The sequence below is a fragment of the Leucoraja erinacea genome, chromosome 25, assembly GCF_028641065.1.
Source record: "Leucoraja erinacea ecotype New England chromosome 25, Leri_hhj_1, whole genome shotgun sequence".
NCBI lineage: Eukaryota > Metazoa > Chordata > Chondrichthyes > Rajiformes > Rajidae > Leucoraja > Leucoraja erinaceus.
Window position 1 is genome coordinate 8,992,501 of NC_073401.1, and position 22,943 is coordinate 9,015,443.

Consider the following 22,943-nt stretch of genomic DNA (forward strand, 5'->3'; position numbering starts at 1 on the left):
ATTCTGTTAGGTGCTTTATTAGGATTTGGATTTAAATTATATTATCGACCTTACAGAGTTGCGGGTTAGAAGCTGCTTTACACTACCACAGAAGTAGCAAGATGACAGCTTCCCTGATATGATTGTTTTGTAAAATAGACTTTCACTCAACAGCACTTGTTCTCTTATCAGTTATATAGAACATTGCATACAGATTGCACTTCATAAAATAGCATGTGTGCTTTCAAATGTTTGTTTCTTCTAGTATATGTTTATTTTTATAAATGTAAAGGGAAGATTTGTCCTGAAATGTCACATGCATGCATTTATTACTTTTGTTTCTACCAGATGATTACCAGGCAGGGCATTGAATGTTCATACATCTACAGTGCTCTGGATCAAACGGCAAGAAAAATCAACATTGGGAAGTTTGTCCACAGAAAATGTATGGTGATGATCGTAACAGATGTTGCAGCTCGTGGTATTGATATTCCCATGTTGGATAATGTCATCAATTACAACTTCCCATCCAAAGCTAAACTTTTCTTGCACAGAGTCGGTAAGAAAATTAAGATTTTCTTAGCTGCGGGAATTGATGTAAAATATCTGGGAGGTAGTAGTATTTGGGTTTAATGTATTTTGAGATGGTTAAATTGGATATGAGCAACTACTTTTTTCTATTCCTTTTTCATAAATGAAATCATGGTGCTGATTAGTCGGGAGGAAATAATGTAAATCTTTTATCTTTTATCGCCTTATCATAAATGATACACAATTAATTCATTAGACATATACAATGAACTACAGCATGGTGTAAGTGGAACATATAACCAACTGGTATCACATGAAGCTATAATTTGAACTTCAGATGTTTCTAGTATTGCTTCTATACCTCAAGTATTCAACTTTTAACATCAGTATTTACTGATAAACCTGCTGTCTTTGGATATAGTGATTTTAATTATAGGAAAGAAATTTAAAAATTGCAATTCCGGGAAATCTGAAACAAAAATAAAATTTGAGACACACTCATTGGGTCAAGCAGCATCTGTAGAAAGGAAAATAAATGGTGACAGCTCAACTGTTTTTCTTTCTGCAGCCTGACTGAGTGTTCCAGTATGTAGGAATAAGGAACTGCAGATGCTAGTTTACACAAAAGGACATAGTACTTGAGTAACTCGGCAGGCCAGGTAGCATCTCTGGAGAAAATGAATGAGTGATGTTTTGGGTCGCGAGCCTTCTTCAGGTCATATGATCCTTCAGTCTGAGTGGGGTCCTGAAACAAAACATCACCTATTCGTGTTCTCCAGAGATGCTGCCCGACTCGCTGAGTTACTTCAACACTTTGTGAACTTTTGAGAATATTCTCTATTTCTGTCATTACTGTATGCATGGTTGCACATTGATTGGAAGATTTTTATGGATGACCTAATTGTTGTTTAAGTTATGGCTGAGATGTAAATTTGTACTGTGCATCAGGTCGAGTTGCGAGAGCTGGTAGAAGTGGCACATCTTATTCATTGGTAGCTTTGGATGAAATTCCATATGTTTTTGATCTACATTTGTTCCTTGGACGGCCCCTCAAATTTGCGAGCCAGAATGAGAATCCCGAAGGTAATCTTGTGTTATCAGCATTTGACAATATCTATTTTGCTCACTTTAAGGTATACAATGTATTTAAATTAAAACTAATTTGAAATTAACTAACATTTTCCATTATCAACAACTTTTTGGAGCAATGTGGTCTATAAAATTATTTCATCTATTTTTAAATTGTGTGCTTTCAATGAAAAACATGTTAATTAGTTATTTTTTGTTATTTAAAACATTTGGGATTTTTGTTCTTTGAATTGCTTTGAGAGAATTCTTTCATCTGTAGGGACCGTTTTTCTTTACAAAGCCTCTGGAAAGTGTTCCTTTCACCAAATAATGGAAAATAGTGACAATTGTTTGCAAAGCAGCAATTGCAGAGAAGATACTATTATGTATTTGGGGCAAGATGTAGCTGTTGTCATGGTTGTCTCACGATAACATTGTGTCACATGCCCAAACTGTTTTTTTAATTCTTTGTTTTCCCATATTCAGATACAGATGGACTATATGGCAGAGTCCCTCAGAGTATTATTGATGATGAAGAATCATTACTTATAGCAGATTATAAAGCTTCACTAGATCTTCAGAACATGAAAAGAGTGTCAGAGAATGCTTATGCTCAGTATCTGAAATCAAGACCCACTCCTTCCCCTGAATCAATAAAGAGAGTTAGAGAAATGAACTTTGTGACACTGGGCATTCATTCATTATTTGGTAAGTTAAATCAATATATGAGTTAAATGAAAGCTGGTCTCTTTATGCTGTCTTACTAGACAGATTTTATTTTCATGTTAACTAATCAGTAAAGTTAAAATAAGAAAGAATCCTTAAACTGATAAAACAATTGATCATAGTACAATGCAACATGGCTTTAAAAACTGCTTTGTGGTGCAAGATCAATATGCTTATTCACAATGTGAGCCAAAGACTTTTTAATTATTTGACACCTGATCCCCACATCTCTATAATTAAATCCTGTTTTTTAAAAGCATTACGCAGTTCCAAATTAATTACAGGCATTAGAGAAGGATTTATTAGAAAGATTTAAATAATGAAAAACGGATCTTGCCAAATGTTCAGGTTATTGCAAAAAATATGTTGTGGCACGAGGTCAGAAATTACAAAATGAATTGTAGATTTGTATCTGCATTCAACCTGCAGGGGTAATGGGGGGGGGAGGGACTGAGATTAAGTTCCGAACTAATTCAATTTGGCCTTCGCGCAATGTCATAGAGTCATAGTCTTACAGCGTGGAAACATACCCTTTGGCCCAACTTGCCCACACAGGCCAATATGTCCTGTCTACACTAGTGCCGCCTGCTTGCAATTGGCCCATATCCCTCTAAACCTGTCCCATCCATGTCTCTGGTTCTTTGAGAGCTTTTTCCAAAAATGTAAACTGCCTATAGAGAAAGGTTATTACTTTCAATATGTTCACATCTCTTAATCTTATTAAGGCCATTCAGCCCTTCAAGTCTATGCTGCTGCAGAGCAATCACAATGCCTCATTAATTTTCTCTGTAACCTAATTCCTCCCACATTACATCAACTTCCTCCAGATTTTACCATTGACCTGCACACCTAGGATAATTTACTGTAGCCAGTTAACTTATTGGCCCACACATCTATGGGTTTCTGAGAGAAAACTGAGTACCAGTTAGGGGGAATCCACACAGTAACAGGAAGAGCATGAAAACTCCACACAGACAACAGCAGAGGTCTAATTTTAGACCTCTAATTTTGTATTTTTAAAATAATTGTTATCGTAAGTGTTTTAAATATTTAATTGCATCTCAATGAAATTTTGCTGCAATAATAATAAAAGGGCTTTTTCTTGCTATAAAGGTGTTAGCTTGGAAGATCCAGAACTTCAAAGACTCAAAGTTATCGACAATATCAAAAATTATAAAGCAAAATCTGTAAGTGACCATTGTGCTTATGTGAATTTAATTTATTTTATGACGGGGCTCTTCAGTCATAAATTACAGTTCCTTACTAACATTGCAGACCATTTTCGAAGTAAACTCTACAAACAAGAGCCCTGCAGGTGAGACCATGCGAATGACACGAAATAAGCAGCGACACTCAATCCACAAATTTCAACAGTCAAGGCAAGAAAAGGAAGCAAGTGCGTCCAAGAATGTGCCCAAACCAGTGGAAGCAGATCCTTCTACTAGGGAGGATGCTGACGATGACAACATTGAGGTGAAGTAATTATGAACAATGGGAGGGATGTTGTAAGTTATTCTCCTTTACATTGAAGAGGGACATCAAATGGATTATGTCAGTGTAGAGGCTACATTATTGAACAAGTACTCCAGAAGCTTGGAGTATTGATATGGAAACGTGTTCAATTTCCACCTTGGCAACAAGGGGAGTTTATTAATTGTATAAATCTAGAATGCACAGCTGGAATCATGGCAAGTGTGAAACTATTGGGTTGTTATAAAAGTGCATCTGTTCACTAAAGTACTTTAATGGAGTTTGCCTCCTGACCACATGTGACTCCAGACTCTTAAGTGACTATACCAAGGGCAATTAGGGATGGGCTGCGATTGAACTCGTCTGCAGTATCTATATCTTCACGTATCACTTCATATAACACTGGATAGTGCTGAGCTTTAATTTTGAAAATAGAAAAATTGACTTTTAATTGTGGTTTCACAGTACGTTGTACAGTAACTGCACCCCACAGATCAAAGAATGATTCTTGGAATGCTCTGTGTGCAATGACATATAAACATATTGCACTTCACCTACCTAAGTGAGCCATATTTATTGGTGACGGAGGGAGTTGGATTAATTGCCTAGACTGTGTTACGCTTAACTCGAAAGACTTAAGAACTTGTCTTTTCCCCAGGAATTGGCCCTGTATTATAAATAACTGGTGATCCAAAATTATTGTGTTTATTAGGATTTAAGTTGAAACATCCAGATGAATTATATTGTAAAGATGTGGGCTAGAATGAGGAGAGGGGAGGGGGGGGGGGGAGATGGAACCCACTTTACTGTGTCTTGGAAGATGTTTAATCCCCCCCCCCCCCCAAAATCAAAATTAGAGTTCACTTTTGTTTAAGCAGTTGATGCTCTCAGCCATTTAAAAAATCTTCAGCAAATTGCTCCATACAAAATGTGATCCCACTTAAAGACATTTTGTTTTTGTGGGTGCTGTCTAATAAATTTGAGGAAAATAAAGGCAGTGTTTCTTAATGGCTTATGGATTTTTTAAATTATAATGTTTAGCTCAAATGCTGAAAATGACAAATTTTGCTTAATTTTATCATCTTCCTGTGATCTGGAGATGCCTTTTAAAATTGTACTGCTGGAGAATGTTCTCTTTCCCTACCTGTCCAGAAATGTTATTCTTCATTGATATTGTTAATTGATATTGAATTGTTTATTGACAGATTGTGTTCTCTGAAGTTATGGGGAGGAAGAGGAAAAATAAGGAATCCTCCGATCCTGTATCCCAAACGAAGAAAGGGTGTTGCAAGGATGATCAATTCTACATTCCTTATCAACCAAAAGACTTCAATTCTGAAAGAGGGTAATGATGCACAACCCTATTTTACCAGTTGGACTGTGAACTTAGCTGGAAGTCTTCCATTATCACATATTTATATCCTTTCACCTCTCTATACTTTCCTTGCAAATTTGCTCTTCTATATCTTTCCTAATAATAGATGGCATATACCATATTATCAGGAGTATAATTTACAGGAATTCATTGCATTGTACAAATAGATTTGATTTCTACATTGAGTTGGACAGATGTTGAAAAATTATTGACCTGAAATGTTTACTGTCTCTCACCTGACTTGTCGAGTATTTCCGGCATTTTGTGTTTACTTCAGATTTTTTGCTAATAAGTGATAACTAAAAAGTTTAACGTGATAGCTACTAATTAATCAAGTAACTCATTTCGGGGAAAGTATGACAGAATAAAACATGGGACCACGTAGAGTATTTGAGGCTAACTAGGATCGATTTTAAGGACGATATATGAGCTTAAGGAACAGATAAGCATGTTGATAGACTGGAAGGACGCTTTTGCAGAGTGCAAATAATTGCGTAAACTATTTTGGCTATTAAATGATTTTGTATAATTGTGAACCTGCAAGTATATATTTTTTTTAAAAAGACGCATTGTTGGAGCAAGTCAGCGGGTCAGGCAGCATCTCTGGAGATCATGGATAGGTGAAATTTCAGCTTGGGATCCTTTTCTTCAGACTGAGTGCGGGGGATGAGTGGGAAAGAAAGCTGAAAGAGGGGAGGGGTAGGACAAAGCCTGGTAAATGATAGATGGATACAGGTAAACAGGGTATTTGATAGACTGATGGGTGGACAATGACCAGAGAAAGAAAGACAAAATGTGTGAGATAAGGATAGAAGACATGCAAATTGTAAAGACAGAGGTAGGAAGGTATGTGGAAGGTGAGGGGAGAAATAGATGCAAGTCCAGGCGAGGCACAGGGAAATTGGGGTGGGTGGGGGAGGGGGGGCCGGGGACATATATGTGTATATATAAACATATTCATAAACCAATGCATATGTATATATGCATTTGTTTATTACACAATATTTTGTCTAGAAGCGGAATCCACAATGATGTTCCTTCCTTTTACTATGCCTCTCCAACTGATCTTTTCCATTGTGTGGTTCACTGCTGAACAGGAACTTTTTAACTCTTTGCTTTTCTTCCACTTGAACCTAGATTAAGCTTAAGTGGGGAAGGTACCACCTTTGAGCAGCAGGCATCTGGTGCGGTGTTAGACTTGATGGGAGATGAAGCAGAAAATATGCAAAAACAGAAACAACTGCTAAAATGGTAAGAATTATAATTAAGCATAACGAAAATGCCAGCTTGTTTACATCATGCCTGCCTCCAGACACAAATGTAATTCTTGGAAGGAAGAAATGTTATGATAGTTGGTACAAACAGGTGGTCCACTTTTTAAAGTTGGTCTCATGCTCTTGAAGAAAGGGCATCTATTTCTGCAATGTCAAACTTGTTAATAAATTACTCTTCAGCTCAGTTTAAATGTTAACACAATCGTTTATTTATAAAAAGAACAGGAGAGGAGCTGGAGGAGAGAATATTGTAAGTCCTTTCTCTGCCTTTGGGGGTTCTTGCACAGTTGTCTTTTCATCAGGATATTCCACTCAAATAAGTGAATGGGTGGTATATATGAACAGAAACACACATAATTTTTCAGTAAGTAGTTGCATTTAAGATTCTACCAATGGCAAGCAGGACCTCAGAATTCTGGCCATATTTGGCATTTAGGCACAAAATTCTCTATTGCGTACATATTAAAAACTATCACCATTACTTGGATTTTTATGCATCATTGCTCAGCTCACTGCCAGATCTCCCAGAAACCTATGGAAGTTTACATGCCATGCAGAAACAATGTAGAATTAAATCACCATCAAAAAATAACATTTCATTCCAACCAAAGAAGTAATCCTCTTGGTTGTGATCTTCCACAGTTCTAAAATGGATCTACACCAGGCTATACCACTGGGTTACTTTGATGCACAAATATTGTTACAAGATTGCTGCAGAATGTGACTGTCAACTTGAATCAAACAGTACATTGTAACACTTTGCAAATTTGACATGTGTAGAAATGTTTCTTTTCCTCGCCAGGATCAGACTTAATTTGGACCTACAACTGTTATTCAAAGTTAGTCAAATGTACAAAAAAGTCTTCCAACCCTCTTCCATTTTCATGTCTCAATAGTGTGTGTTTGAAATGGTATTTTTATATTATTGGAGTTGAGAGTTTATCTACAAATAAGAATAAGAGCATGCTGAATTATAGGCTTAAAAAAAAATCTTATCTGTCTGTTTCCTTAACTTTTTTAATTAATGGTAAAAGCCATTTCACACAAGGATCAAATTCCACATGAGATTTTCACAAATCCCGAGGTAACTGGTTTTATGGTTTAATAAAAATCAAGTTTTGCCAACTAAGGGAAATGGCTGTAAGCACATTCCCATCCATAACACAGATGGATTCCAGTGCAGGAATACAAAAGACAAAACGGAATCACTTGCACAGAACAATAAATAGAAGCAATGGTAGACCGTTTGGTCACGTGTTTACTCTGCCATTCAGTAAGATTATGGCGGATCTTTTAGAACATAGTGTAGCACAACACAAAACAAATTGTTTGGACGATCATGTCTGCGCCTTCCCCTCCCCTTCCACGCAGATTCTTTCCTCTATTTGCAAATCTTCAATCCTTTTATCACTCACCTTCTGTCTTTTCATTTCTGGCCTTTGTCCAAACATCAGTATCAAATAAACCCCCCCCCCCCCCCCCCCCCCCCCTCCAATCACTCTGAGGAAGGACCCCGACCCATAACGCCCTCTCCATCTTCTCCTGAGATGTCGCCTGACCCGCTGAGCTACTCCAGCACTTTGTGTCTTCTTTAAAAATAAAAGCGTTAATTAAATTAGGCAGTGTAGGCCTTAAACAGTTAAATCAATTTATAGGATGATAATCCGCAATTTACACCAACACCAAGGAATGATCTGGGTAACGTCACATTTTTGCCTGCAAAAAAGCACTGGTTTTCTGTCATAAATACACTTAGAAACGGAGCCTCCACAACCTTTGGATGGACAATTCAAGGTGAAGAAATCCCTTTTCTGTCCTGAGTAGCTGACCCTTTGGAGATTATGAATTCTGGTTGTAGAAAACTACAACAGGGGAAACATTAAAATCTGTTTATATTTTGTCAAATCCTTGCTCTACCATCTTCAATCAAGTGAGCTGTGTGAATGATGGATCCCAGCCTGGCAATAAGCACTTCAAGTTACTTAATGTAACTCCCATGTGTGTGAAGATGGGGGAGGGGGGGATGAATTGAAAAGCCACAACAATAGTGATAACATCTCAAGCTCCAGAACCCTCCATTCCTCTGACTGAACAATCCAGGTTAGTCATAATTACTGGGAACTATGTTTTTTTTAAAAACGGCAGTAAGTCTAATCTAGACACCATGCTGGTTTACCAAAAAAAGATGCAAGGTACTGGAGTAACTCAGCGGGTCAGGTAACATCTGGAGATTGTGGATAGGCGAGTTTCAAGTCGTTACCAATGGGGGGTGGGGGTGGAGAGAAGCTGGAAGAGAGGAGGAGCGGGACTAAGCATTATAGTTAATACGTAATCACGGGCTGGGTTGTTAGGAAGATGTTTGGATAACGGCCAGAGATGAAGAAAGAAAAGTGTGAGACAAAGGGATTGAGTTGTGAATTGTGAAGCCAGAGAAAGAAAGGTAGGTGGAAAGGGTGGGGTATCTTATCTAGCTAATTGCCATTGGTCTGCTGTCACTCGTGTAGCAGAGGGATGTAGAGTGTTGATGAGTATGTGCTAATAACTGACTGATGTTCCTGGATTCTGTCGGAGCAGAGCTCTAGACTTTAGATTAGAGATACAGTGTGGAAACGGGCCCTTCGGCCCACCGATTCCATGCTGACCATCGATCACTAGTTCAATGTTATATCACTTTCGCATTCTACACAATAGGGGCAATTTACAGAAGAAAGTTAACCAACAAACCCAAACATTTTTGGTATGTGGTAGCAAACCGGAGCACCAGACTAAATCCATAAAGTCACAAGGAGAACATACAAACTCCGCACGGACAGCACCCTTGGTCAGGATTGAACCCGGATCTCTGGCACTGGGATGCAGCAGCTTCCCCGCTGTGCCACCATGCCACCTTATGGCTTCCTTGTGGTTTTACTCCAAACATGTCAGATTAATTCCAAGATGAGATGCCAATGACTGCCTTGACAAAGATATTGAGACAGCATTTGAGGTGAATTAAATGCCTCTAGCCAGACTCCACAAAAAAAAGACACGGAGTGCTGGCCTTATTCAGCACTTCAGGCTACACTACTGTGGTACTCCAGCAATGTGTCTTTTTTTGTAAACCAGCATCTGCAGTTCCCTGTATTCCCATGTTTCCCATGCACTAGTTATTTCTTGGGACATCATGGGAACAAACGGGTGGGGACCCTTCAGACTCCACAAAAAAAAGACACAGAATGCTGGCATTATTCAGCACTTCAGGCTACACTCGCTGTGGTACTCCAGCAATGTGTCTTTTTTTGTAAACCAGCATCTGCAGTTCCCTGTATTCCCATTTTTCCCATGTACTAGTTATTTCTTGGGACATCACAGTCTAATGGCAGTCTTGGCATTACATTCAGCTCCACAGTGGTTCTTGCCTATCGAGACTGAATCTGTCAATTGTATCATGAATTTCAAGTGTATTTTGGATGTTAATCTCTCCTCCATTCTTTTAATATTGTGCAGGGACCGCAAAAAAAAGCGATTCATCAGGGACACCGGCAAACAAAGTAAGAAGATAAAGACAGAAAGTGGAAGATACATCAATGCTTCATACAAAAAGAACATGTATCCTTTTCATTTGGGTTTTATTTTTCTAATTTTTGAGTGGTTTTACTCTAATCTCACAGTAGATTGCATACAATTACATTCAAAGTAGGAGGTCTTGGGTTTTTCAAAGATTACTTCCCCAGAGTACAATGTGATCTATCCTAATTATTGAGAGTGGCAAGAGATTAGATTATTGGGGCCTTGACAAAGATCTTTGTTAATCTGGGGGGGGGGCTTTAGAATATTCCGTCTTCAGTGCCCTCCATAATGTATGGGACAAAGACCCATCCTTTATTTATTTGCCTCAGTACTCCACAATTTGAGATTTGTAATAGAATAAAATCACATGTGGTTAAAGTGCACATTGTCAGATTTTAATAAAGGCCATTTTTACACATTTTGGTTTCACCATTTAGAAATTACAGCTGTGTCTATACATAGTCCCCTCATTTCAGGGCACCATAATGTTTGGGCAACATGGCTTCACGAGTGTTTGTAATTGCTCAGGTGTGTTTAATTGCCTCCTTAATGCAGGTATAAGAGCTCTCAGCATCTAGTCTTTCCTCCAGTGTTTCCATCACCTTTGGAAACTTTTACTGCTGTTTATCAACATGAAGACTAACGTTGTGCCAATGAAAGTCAAATAAGCCATTATGAGACTGAGAAACAAGAATAAAACAGTTAGAGACATCAGCCAAATCTTAGGCTTACCAAAATCAACTGTTTGGAACATCACTAAGAAGAAAGAGAGCATTGATGAGCTTACTAATCGCAAAGGGACTGGCAGGCCAAGGAAGACCTCCACAGCTGATGACAGAAGAATTCTCTCTATAATAAAGAAAAATCCCCAAACACCTGTCCGACAGATCAGAAACACTCTTCAGGAGTCGGGTGCGGATTTGACAATGACCACTGTCCTCGGAAGACTTCATGAACAGAAATACGGAGGCTACACTGCAAGATGAAAACTATTGGTTAGCCGCAAAAATAGGATGGCCGGGTTACAGTTTACTAAGAAGTTCTTAAAAAAGCAACCACAGTTCTGGAAAAAGATCTTGTGGACAGGTCAGACGAAGATTAACTTATATCAGAGTGATGGCAAGAGCAAAGTATGGCGGAGAGAAGGAATTGCCCAAGATCTAAAGCATACCACCTCATCTGTGAAACACGGTGGTGGGGGTGTTATGGCCTGAGCATGTATGGCTGCTGAACGTACTGGCTCACTTATCTTCATTGATGATACAACTGCTGATGGTAGTAGCATAATGAATGTATAGATACATTCTATCTGCTCAAGTTAAAACAAATGCCTCAAAACTCATTGGCCGGCGGTTCATTCTACAGCGAGACAATGATCCCAAACACACAGCTAAAGCAACAAATGAGTTTTTCTAAGCTAAAAAATGGTCAATTCTTGAGTGGCCAAGTCAATCACCAGATCTGAACCCAATTGAGCATGCCTTTTATGTGTTGAAGAGAAAACTGAAGGGGATTTGCTCCCAAAACAAGCACAGGCTAAAGATGGCTGCAATACTGGCCTGGCAGAGCATCAACAGGGAAGACACCCAGCAACTGATGATGTCCATGAATCGCAGACTTCAAGCAGTCATTGCATGCAAAGGTTATGCAACAAAATACTAAACATGACTACTTTCATTCACATGACATTGTTGTGTCCAAAACATTATGGTGCCCTGAAATGGGGGGGACTATATATAAACACAGCTGTAATTTCTACATGGTGAAACCAAAATATATAAAATATGGTCTTTATTAAAATCTGACAATGTGCACTTTAACCACGTGTGTTTTTTTTAATTACAAATCTCAAATTGTGTACAGAGGGAAATAAATAAATGATGGGTCTTTGTCCCAAACATTATGGAGGGCACTGTGTAAAGCCTGTACACCAGTTGGTGTTGATTATATTTAAAGTTGTGTTCTATTTTTTAAGACAATGCTTAATCTCGATCTTAAAATGGTGTAAAGATAATACTGAAAAATATATCGTCTTCCATAACTGGCAATACTTAGCTATGAAGAATGGAAGAAGAAATACAAGATCGATGAAAGATTATCTGACGATGAAGCTGAAAATGAGCATGGGAACCACAGGGGCAATAAAAGAGGCCATGGTAAGTCTTTTTAGGGGGCAATTTTGACAATGTTCATAGTGTTGCACCAAGCATATATTAAAGTGTCATTATTATGGCTGTTCTTTCTATGTTAAGAAATGTAGTAGATGCGAACATAAAAAAAAAAAAGAAAGAATTTAATCGATTTTAGAATAAGGCTTGTAGCGTGCCAAATGTGGAAAAAGTGAAGGGGTCTGAATACTTTTTGAATGAATGTACTATGTATGTGTAATCGCAAGCACACTCAGCCAAATAATGTGATTCTGTAATGTCATTCTGATTTTACTATTTAAAAAAAAAAAATTGCAGGTGGAAGAGGAAACCCGCGATCCTTCTCAAGAAAACCAAGTCAACAACTTGGAGTAAAATCAGAACTTAAATCCAAAACTGAAATTCTTAAAGAAAGGAAGAGAATGGAAAAAAATAAATTCCTGCAACGTGGAGGAATGAAAAAGCTCAAGCACAGGAACCGGCATCGTGTGAGGGAAATGCAGAGCATGGCCTTCGGTAGAGGCAGAGGCAAAGGGAAAATGAGGAAAAAAATGTAATCACAATATTTTTTAAATATCATCTACCGAACTGAACTGATATTTTTGCCATTTACAATAATGTGTTTCTGGCTATTATTATCTGAAGCCCACTTTGCCTTTTTATTTGTGCAGATGTACTATAAAGAATAATTAAACAAGTAACAATGTCTCAAGACTGTTTGAACATACTATTTTTTATACAATCTGCAGCATAAATACTGTTTATAATGAAACTTTTTTTATAAAATTGTTTTATAAAGTGCTCTTCTCTCATTGAAATGTCTCAGATATTATCCAAAGATGGAAGTTAATAAAGTTAGCTCAGCTGCTTCCATTCTCAGCCTCTGACAGCTAACAAACCTTGGGGGCTGTGTTTTGCTGGCTATAAAAGCATGATTGTTTTTTGAATTTTTTAAATGAACACCAGGTACTGCAGATGCTGGAATCTAAAGCAAAAATAATCTGCTGGGGAAACTGCCATTATCACCTTCCTTATCCGGTCCCAGCACTGGCTGCCTTCATGTTCCTGCTCATCACCTTCACCCTCTCCTGTGGCTCTTTCTGCCTTTAATTTCTCTTCTGTTTGCCTCCATCCATCAACTACCTATCTCTGCCTCTCAGCTCCAACACTTGTTGGATCTCCCAGTTGCTAACCATTATAACTCCTCTTCCCATTCTGATCTTTCTGTCCTGGGCCTCCTCCATTGCCAGAGTGAGGCCAGTTTGGTTGCCTCTTAGTCTGGTAGCCTTGATGATGGGTAATAACATTTCAGCAAGCACTGCATCTCATAAATCATATCAACTGGCACCACTTTTGCTTTATAGTGGAGACGCCAGAAGCTGGAATCTTGAGCAAATTACAAATTTTGTTTCAGGTCAGGACCCTTCAGATGTATTTCTTTGCCGTATTATTCATTTCATGCAGCTAAAATGAACTTGCAGAGTACATGCCAAGTTGTGTTTGCTGATCCTGTTTTGCTTATTGTCAGTAAAGACTCTCCATTTTTGTTTGTGATCTTGAGGTGCCCATTATTTCAATGGAATTTATGCCCATTCTAAGGTGAGGCCTATTCAGAATCTTGAATTTATTGATACGTCATTTGATAAGTAAAATGTGCTTTATTCACATTTATTAATTTGCTGGCCTGATTATACATGACAAACCACTCAATTCATCTTAAATATGAAACATTAGACATTTACAAACATTTCAAAGCATTTACCTTGCAATTTTTTCAGATATTTATCCAGCTCTATTCTGAATATCACAATGTAACCTTCCTCCACTGCACACTTTGGCAGTGTATTCTAGACCTTAACCACTTATGGGATGCAAAAACTGCTCATGTCAGTTGTAGTTCTGTTGACAATCACCTCTCTTAGTCCCTTAGTTTTTGGGCCCTCTACCAATGGTCTATTTATGCGGGACATCCAAAAGGCATTTGGTGAGGTGCTGCAAAATAGGCTTGTTGTTAAGATTGAAGGTCATGGATAGAAAATTGGCTAACGGGGACAGTGAGTAATGCTGAACGATTGTTTTCCAGACGAGAGGACATTGTAAGAGGAGCTGTCCAAACAGAAAGGGTGGATGAACTGCGAAAGGAGAGAGATAAAGGGACATCTAAAAGGCATTTGATAAAATTCTACATATAGCATTTCATAATGCAATTCATAATAAGTGGTCATACTGCATTTCATAACATAAATTCACATAATGCATTTTCATAATATAAATGGTCTGGAATTGTATCTAAACCTCTTAATTCCAAAATCTGCAATTGGACTAACACCAATTTCTTTCCTCCATCACTGGAATCATTTCAATAAACATCTGCATTCTATCTAAATCATACAAATCTTTCCCAAGATTTGTTCAGTTTTGGCAAACATATCGTTTTTCAGTTGTGGCTGAACCAATATCCATCATCAAAATCTTGGAAGAAGTCACATCAGGCCGCAGCAGAATGAATAACGGTCCCAGCCCGAAACATTGCCTATCTGTTCCCTCCCCAGATGCTGGCTGATCCCTGAGTTCTTCCAGCACGTTGAATTTTCCTTAAGACTCCAGCATCTGTAGTCTCCTGTGTCTCAATTTGTATAATGAAATGCATACCATTGGATGGGTCCTATTACAATTTCCTCCAGACTGGAAAACAACCTTTCAGCATGATTCTCTGGTCCTCCTAATAGGCCTTTTTCACGGGGCGACTTGACGCAAGATGTAGCCAGAGTGAAGTGGTCGTGGTCTAGCACGATATCACACGATATAACCGGGGGGGTAGACAAAGAGTTCCCACGGTACTCGGCATTTCTGTTATTTGTGCGAGTGCCTTGTCCGTCTCCTGAGCTTTCCCGTTAAATCTTGAATGACATTGTAAACTGTCAAGTGTAATTAAATCATCACGTGGCACAAATGATGTCACTTTTTTTTTCACACACTATAAATATCCTCCCTTGGTTGAATTGGTACATACACACACAAAGCAGAATTTTACTGTGTATGTGGGAGACACAGATGGAGTGAGCACAGTACCTCAGTCTTACTGTGTGTGGGAGAGGGGGAGAAAGAGACGTACACTCACAGAGGCAGAGTCTCAGCCTGTGTGAGAGGGAGGGAGGGAGAGAGAGAGAGAGGCACACACAAGGTGGATGTGAAATCTCACCTGCCTGTTTCAGTGACAGACACCCGCCGCCAGTAAATGAACACACCCCCATCTGTCTCCCTCGACTCCCCCACCTTTCCCTCCCAACTCCAGTCCCGTCCCGACCCCCTGGGAAACTGAAGGGAGCAACAATTAACTGCTGCCTGCCCGCTGAGTTAAAGAGTTCCCACGGTAGTAAGACGATGTTAGTTGCGCCCAAGTTTAAATTTCCAACGTGTGTTTCAGAGTAAATTAAAAACTGTCTGAATCAGCAAGTTAGACACAAAATGCTGGAGTAACTCAGCGGGCCAAGCAGCATCTCTGGAGAAAAGGAATAGATTCCATTTTTGGTCGGGACCCTTCTTCGGGATGATTGTAGGGGGGAACTGGAAGCAAGAAAAGACCGGGACAAATCAGGGCAAACAACAGATGACCTCAGCAGAGTATTTTGAAGAGGGGTCCCGACCCGAAATGTCGCCTAACCTTTTCCTCTAGAGATGCTGCCTGACCCACTGAGTCACTCCAGCACTTTATGTCTATATTTGGTTCCCTGATAGGCCAATTGTTGGCTAGGGATAGTGTGATCCCAAGAGGGAACCAGCGTTGCAAACCTTGGACTGGTTAACCGACATTAACTGCATGGGGGTGGGGGGGGGGGGGGGGGGGGGGGGGGGGGGCAGGAGGGGGAGAGAGAGAATGAGTGTAAGTTACCTAAAATTAAATAATTCAATGTTCATAGTGAACACAGACACAAAATGTTGGAGTAACTCAATGGGTCAGGCTGGAGAAAATGAACAGGTGGCGTTTGTGTCTATCTTCAGTAAAAACCAGCATCCGCAGTTCCTTCCTACACAATGGATCTCAGTGTCAAGTCTCTGACTCCCGTTGGCAAGCCATTCGGCCCACAGCCCGCCCAGCGATGACTAACCCATGTCACAGGGGGATGGTGTGAAGGCGGAGTTAGACAGAGCTTGATTAATGTTACGGTTGGGGAATGGGCCATAATATGGCCGGGGAAACGCTGTTATTCGTGACGCCCCCTCCGCCCTTTCCCAGCTGTTCTCAATCGCACCCCTGGCCACATAAAAATTTATACTTTAAGAAGGAATACATGGAACATTTAAACTCAGAACGCTTCTAACAGAGTGAGCCATATGAGCACTTTGATCATTCTCCCTTTATTTGCATTTGACAAAATAGTCGGAAAAAAATGTTTAAAATTGTTCATACTTTTTGCTATGCCTAATTGGCCCTTACCTCTGCGAAAATAGTCTGATATTCGTAGGTGAAATGTCACCAACAATAATTGATTCTATTATTAATTGACTAATAATTGACTCTATTAGCAATGTATTAAATCTGACTACATGCGGCACAGTGGTAGAGTTGCTGCCTCACAGCCCCAGAGACTGGGGTTCGATCCTGACCATGGGTGCACCGGTTTCCTCTCGCACTCCAGAGATTACAGGTTTGTAAGTTAATCGGCTTCGGTAACATTGTAAAATTGTCCCTGGAGTGTATAAGAATAGGTGGTCGGCGCGGACTCGGTGGGCCGAAGGGCCTGTTTCCGCGCTATATCTCTAAAATCTGAAGTTAGGTAATGTCTAAAGGAACTGCAGATGCTGGTTAATACGCACAAAAGGACACAACATGTTGGTGTAACTTAGCAGGCAAGTCAGATCTGGGAAGAAAAACATAAAAAGCTGGAGTAAGTCAGCGGGTCAGGCAGCTTCTCTGGAGAAAAAGAATAGGTGGCGATTCGAATCGGAACCCTTCTTCAGACATCCTAATCGGAATTGAGTCTGAAGATGTGTCTCGTCCCGAAACACCACCTATTTTTCTCCAGAGATGCTGCTTGACTCGCTGAGTTACTCCAGCTTTTTGTGTCTGTCTTCGTTTTAAACCAGCATGTGCAGTTCACTCCTTTACACGGGTCTCTGGCAAACATTGATTGGTAGCGTTCCGGACCCTGCTTCGGAAAGGCATCGATCGCTGGTCGGCGAGGACTCCGAGCTGTATCTCTCAAAGAAGTACATGTGAAAAATTTCTCACGGACCATAAAAATGCGGGACCTTTCAGTAAAGTCCCTTTTAAAGATTATAGTTATTTTCTTGAATCACATTAACATAACTCATGAATAAGTTGATGTCCATATGCGGATGCAAATCTTTATTTTTTAAATTCAATCCCACAGAAGACAATTTTTACTCACCTTCTGTCCCCTCTGTCCAGCTTCCGGGTTCACCGTTCGCAGGAGTTCCCACGGTACACGCAAGAGTCAGTACGGATATCGCACTGGCCACTACGTGCATATAATGTTGCAATGTTCAACCACAAGTGTACACGCTTGGAGAAATTCAAGCTTGTTTGAATTTTCTCTTGAGTCACCAAGTTACACGAGTACCTGCCGTTAGCGCCACGGTGGTCCACGAATGCCCTACGGTTATCGCAAGAGGTTCCCACGATGTTCAACTATGGTTAACTCTTGCGTCAAGTCACCCCGTGAAAAAGGGGTTTAAGACCAATTTTCATGCTCTAAAGCCCTTTTTATTCCATTGGATTTAATCATGACAACAAGCCTATTATGTAGCAACTTATCCAAATGCCTTTTGGATGTCCCTTTATATCTCGCCTTTCACAGTTCATCCACCCTTTCTGTTAATGCTTCAAGAAACTTATCAATTTAGTGAGACTTGATTTGCCTTTAGAGAAAGCCAGCATGGACTTGATGATCAAGCCACACTTACTTTCTAATTCTCTCACTGCCTATTGTTTCTGGACCTTGGTCCAACATCATAACTTATTGGTCGTTACCAGTTTATCACTTCACCTTGTTTGAAGAAAGGTGTATTAATTGGATTTTTTCCAGTTCCCGAGAACCATCTGAATCTCTAGGCTTTTGAACAATTGTGGACACAGCCATAACCTACTTCACAGCCGACACAAGTTATGGATTTGACAGAAATATGAACAGTTATAGTTGAGTTTTACCTATATGTCCTTTAAATACTAATGCATCAATTTATTTTCAATTGTAGACATGTGAAACTTAATTTTTCATTCCGTAGTATTTCCTAACAGTATAAATTCATTTGCAGCATTTATTCTTTTAATGCAGCAGAAGGAAGGCTAACTTTCCATTTTCTGAACTCATGTAAAATTTCCCTCAATTGCAAAATATATTCATGCACCTGCCAAAAAAAAAACAAAAAAAATTAGTAGCTTTATGCCAATTTGAATTACAAATCTTTTACCCACCTAAGCATATTTGAAGGTCACACCCAGAAAAGGAATAACAATCATCGTAACATAATAAATAGGAAACTTACTACACTAAGCTGGTTAGTTGTGTCTTCTATTGCAATGTTCAAATCCAGTTCTGCCTCTTTAATATGTGCGTAAAGGTTAAAAATTGCCATTTTTACCATGCCCAGAGTAAGAGTCTTTCTTGCAGCTGTATTTTGGATGTGTACCCATATGGATTCCTGTAAATTTGGAAAACGGTACAATTAGGTTATTTTCAACTTATTTCACAGGTTAATCATGAATAGAAACATCAAGAGCCAAGAGTCAAATCAAGAGTGTTTAATTATTACATATTTCATCTACAAAAAAATAATTAAATTAAAAACCCCATTAATTAATTTAAAAAAAAAGAAGCCAGAACTCCTTAGTGCAACTAAGACAATTCATAATTAGTGTTGTGTTCAAGAGCCTGATGGTTGTTGGGAAGAAGCTTTTCTTGAACCTGGTGGTCATGGTTTTAAGACTCAAGTCAAGTCAAGATAGTTTATTGTCATGTGTCCCCGATAGGACAATTAAATTCTTGCTTGCTGCAGCACAACAGAATATTGTAGGCATGAATACAGAACAGATCAGTGTGTCTATATAACATAGACCATATATATACACATAAATAAACATAGGCTGCAATAGGCTGTTATAGTTCAGACTTTGTTTGAAGGCGTGTTTAATAGTCTGATGGCTGTGAGGAAGAAGCTGTTCCTGAACCTGGATGTTGCAGATGTCAGGCTCCAGTACCTTCTACCTGATGGCAGCGGGGAGATGAGTGTGTGGCCAGGATGGTGTGGGTCCTTGATGATGTTGGCAGCCTTTTTGATGCAGCAACTGCGATAGATCCCCTCGACGTTAGGGAGGTTGGAGCCGGTGATGGCCTGGGCAGTGTTTACAACTTTTTGCAGCCTTTTCAGCTCCTGGACGCTCAAGTTGCTGAACCAAGCCACGATGCAACTGGTCAGCATGCTCTCTACTGTGCACATGTAGATGTTCGAGAAAGTCCTCCTTGACCTAACGACCCTCCGTAATCTTCTCAGGATGGAGAGGCGCTGATGTGCTTTCTTTATAATTGCATCAGTGTGCTGGGACCAGGAGAGATCTTCAGAAATATGCATGCCTTGGAATTTGAAGTTCTTGATCCTTTCCACCATCGACCCATTGATATAAATGGGTTTGTGGGTCCCTATCCTACCCCTTCCAAAGTCCACAATCAGTTCCTTGGTTTTGCTGGTGTTGAGAGCCAGGTTATTGTGATGGCACTATTTGGTCAATCGGTCGATCTCACTTCTATACTCTGACTCGTCCCCATCAGTGATATGTCCCACAACAGTGGTGTCGTCGGCGAACTTGATGATGGAGTTTGCACGATGTCCGGCTACGCAGTCATGAGTATAGAGTGAGTACAGCAGGGGGCTGAGCACACAGCCTTGAGGTGCTCCCGTGATGATACATTTCCACCAATACGGCCACCCTGGTCTGTGAATGAAGAAGTTGAGCTCCTTCCTCCCAATGGCAGAGGTGAAATGCGAGCAAGGGTGCTGTGGGTACTTGATAACCTGGTCCCTGTAGTCTTTACCTCCTTGCACATCGTCAATGCAATGGCCCATGTTATGCAATCGTTAGCAAACTAATTCATCAATAATTAAACAAGCTATTAATCAATTAAAGTGACCCATTGTCACAAAGCCACTAAAACAGCTAAACGTTGCTGCATGCAAGCCAAAATCAGATACAGAGAGCATTATCAAGTAGATTTAATCTTTAAAAATAAGCGCACAAATTACAATTCTAATGCCTTTTTTCTTTATGCTCTAGTCCAACCTTTCTATGTAACCTGAATTTTTCCGATCGTGGCAGCCATCACAGCTATTGTACCTATTTTTTGAGTAAATGATTCTTGACTTCAATCCTATTTACCTTAACTAATATGTATTATAATTCTGATTGCGAACTGTTTTGCATGACTTACAATTTATTTTCCTCCATAAACAGTCAAAAAATGATTTTCTGTTATTTTAGAGATATTGCAAATTTGTGTTTGTTGCGTAGCAAAGTGCAAACTCATGCATTTAGGTAGAGGTATAAAGGCGTAGACTATTTTCTAAATGCACCTCCATCGTGCCGGTGCCAAAACACTCCCCTGCGGCAAGCCTCAATGACTTCCGCCCAGTTGCACTTACTCCCATCATCACCAAGTGCTTCGAGAGGCTGGTCCTGGCACACCTCAAAGGCTGCCTACCCCCCACATTGGATCCCTATCAGTTTGCCTACCGCAAGAACAGGAGTACGGAGGATGCCATCTCAACGGCACTTCACTCCGCCCTCTCCCACCTCGACAACAGAGACACTTATGTAAGAATGCTGTTCATCTATTACAGCTCAGCATTCAACACCATTATACCCCCTAAACTGATCGCCAAACTCGGTGACCTGGGCATCGACCCCTCCCTCTGCAACTGGATACTGGACTTTCTAACCAACAGACCCCAGTCTGTTAGGTTAGACAAGCACACCTCTTCAACCCTCACCCTGAACACCGGCGTTCCACAGGGCTGTGTGCTGAGCCCCCTCCTCTACTCCCTCTTCACCTACGATAGCCGGAGGAAATCTCTCCTCTTGGAGCCAAATACCTGGTGCCCCGAGCGTCTCTTCTACCGCTGCCGGACTGTACATGTATCACAGTATGGTATGGCAACTGCTCTGTCTCTGACCGAAAGCACTGCAGAGGGTGGTGAAAATTGCCCACACATCACTGGTTTCCTCCGCTCCCCTCCAGTACTAACACTTTCGAGCCTGCACCGCCATTCAATATGATCATGGCTGATCACTCAACTCAGTATCCTGTACCTGCCTTCTCACCATACCCCCTGATCCCTTTAGCCACAAGGGCCACATCTAACTCCCTCTTAAATATAGCCAATGAACTGGCCTCAACTACCTTCTGTGGCAGAGAATTCCACAGATTCACCACTGTGTGAAAAATGTTTTCCTCATCTCGGTCCTAAAAGATTTCCCCCTTATCCTTAAACTGTGACCCCCTTGTTCTGGACTTCCCCAACATCGGGAACAATCTTCCTGCATCTAGCCTGTCCAGCCCCTTAAGAATTTTGTAAGTTTTTATAAGATCCCCCCTCAATCTTCTAAATTCTAGCGAGTACAAACCGAGTCTATCCAGTCATTCTTCATATGAAAGTCCTGACATCCCAGGAATCAGTCTGGTGAACCTTCTCTGTACTCCCTCTATGGCAAGAATGTCTTTCCTCAGATTAGGAGACCAAAACTGTATGCAATACTCCAGGTGTGGTCTCACCAAGACCCTGTACAACTGCATTAAAACCTCCCTGCTCCTATACTCAAATCCTTTTGCTATGAATGCTAACATATCATTCGCTTTCTTCACTGCCTGCTGCACCTGCATGCCTACTTTTAATGACTGGTGTGCCATGACACCCAGGTCTCGTTGCATCTCCCCTTTTCCTAATCGGCCACCATTCAGATAACAGTCTACTTTCCTGTTTTTGCCACAAAAGTGGATAACCTCACATTTATCCACATTATACTGCATCTGCCATGCATTTGCCCACTCACCCAACCTATCCAAGTCACCTTGCAGCTTCCTAGCATCCTCCTCACAGCTAACAGTGCCCCCCAGCTTAGTGTCATCTGCAAACTTGGAGGTTGCATTCAATTCCCTCGTCCAATTCATTAATATATATTGTAAATAGCTGGCGTCTCAGCACTGAGCCTTGCGGTACCCCACTAGTCACTGCCTGCCATTGTGAAAAGGACCCGTTTACTCCTACTCTTTGCTTCCTGTCTGCCAGCCAGTTCTCTATCTACATCAATACTGAACCCCCAATACCGTGTGCTTTACCTTGTCCTCATCTCTTCATCATCATCTATATCTCTCATGTCCCTTTCCTCTAACTCTCAGTCTGAAGGGTCGCGACCCGAAACGTAACCGATTTCCTTTTCTCCAGAGATGCTGTCGGACCCGCTGAGTTACTCCAGTTTTTTGTGTCTACGGTTTAAAGCAGCATCTGCAGTGCCTTCCTACACACGTACCCATTTTACGGTTTTAGTCTTGGCTGCTTCCAGGCGGATTTTCAGCCCCGCAATCATATTCTGGTACTTCATATTTTCATTGTTCTTTGTTTTTATGAAGTTATGTAGATTGGACTTGATTGTCTTTATGGTTTCTTGGTTTTCTTGGTATTTTCGGACTAGCAGGTCGTATGTATGCAACAAAGCCTCAAAACGAGTGGTCACCGTTCGGATATCCTGAAACTTGAAAACAATTGGGAACAGTTCCTTCAGTCAGACATGACGCGAAAAAATAGTGAAAC

At 40.3% G+C, this 22,943-nt stretch overlaps 2 protein-coding genes across 3 annotated transcripts in view; one reads left to right on the forward strand and one right to left on the reverse strand.

The window, feature by feature from the left end:
* Positions 1–12,831, forward strand: part of ddx54 (DEAD (Asp-Glu-Ala-Asp) box polypeptide 54) — a 32,341-nt gene extending 19,510 nt beyond the window's left edge. Inside the window, exons 11-20 of the mRNA XM_055655631.1 lie at positions 328–538; positions 1,459–1,593; positions 2,065–2,286; positions 3,418–3,491; positions 3,580–3,777; positions 4,980–5,119; positions 6,287–6,400; positions 9,910–10,011; positions 12,028–12,128; positions 12,438–12,831. Coding sequence (XP_055511606.1) covers positions 328–538; positions 1,459–1,593; positions 2,065–2,286; positions 3,418–3,491; positions 3,580–3,777; positions 4,980–5,119; positions 6,287–6,400; positions 9,910–10,011; positions 12,028–12,128; positions 12,438–12,676 — 1,536 coding nt within the window. The 3' untranslated portion in view covers positions 12,677–12,831. The remainder of the gene's footprint in view (positions 1–327; positions 539–1,458; positions 1,594–2,064; positions 2,287–3,417; positions 3,492–3,579; positions 3,778–4,979; positions 5,120–6,286; positions 6,401–9,909; positions 10,012–12,027; positions 12,129–12,437) is intronic.
* A 3,914-nt stretch (positions 12,832–16,745) lies between these two features.
* cfap73 (cilia and flagella associated protein 73) overlaps positions 16,746–22,943 on the reverse strand; it is a 33,372-nt gene continuing 27,174 nt past the window's right edge. Inside the window, exons 5-7 of one of the 2 annotated variants that reach the window (XM_055655633.1) lie at positions 22,663–22,884; positions 18,630–18,785; positions 16,746–18,491 (exon numbers count right to left, since the gene is read on the reverse strand). In XM_055655633.1, coding sequence (XP_055511608.1) covers positions 18,402–18,491; positions 18,630–18,785; positions 22,663–22,884 — 468 coding nt within the window. In that variant the 3' untranslated portion in view covers positions 16,746–18,401. The remainder of the gene's footprint in view (positions 18,492–18,629; positions 18,786–22,662; positions 22,885–22,943) is intronic. The other variant, XM_055655632.1, reaches the window with a different exon arrangement.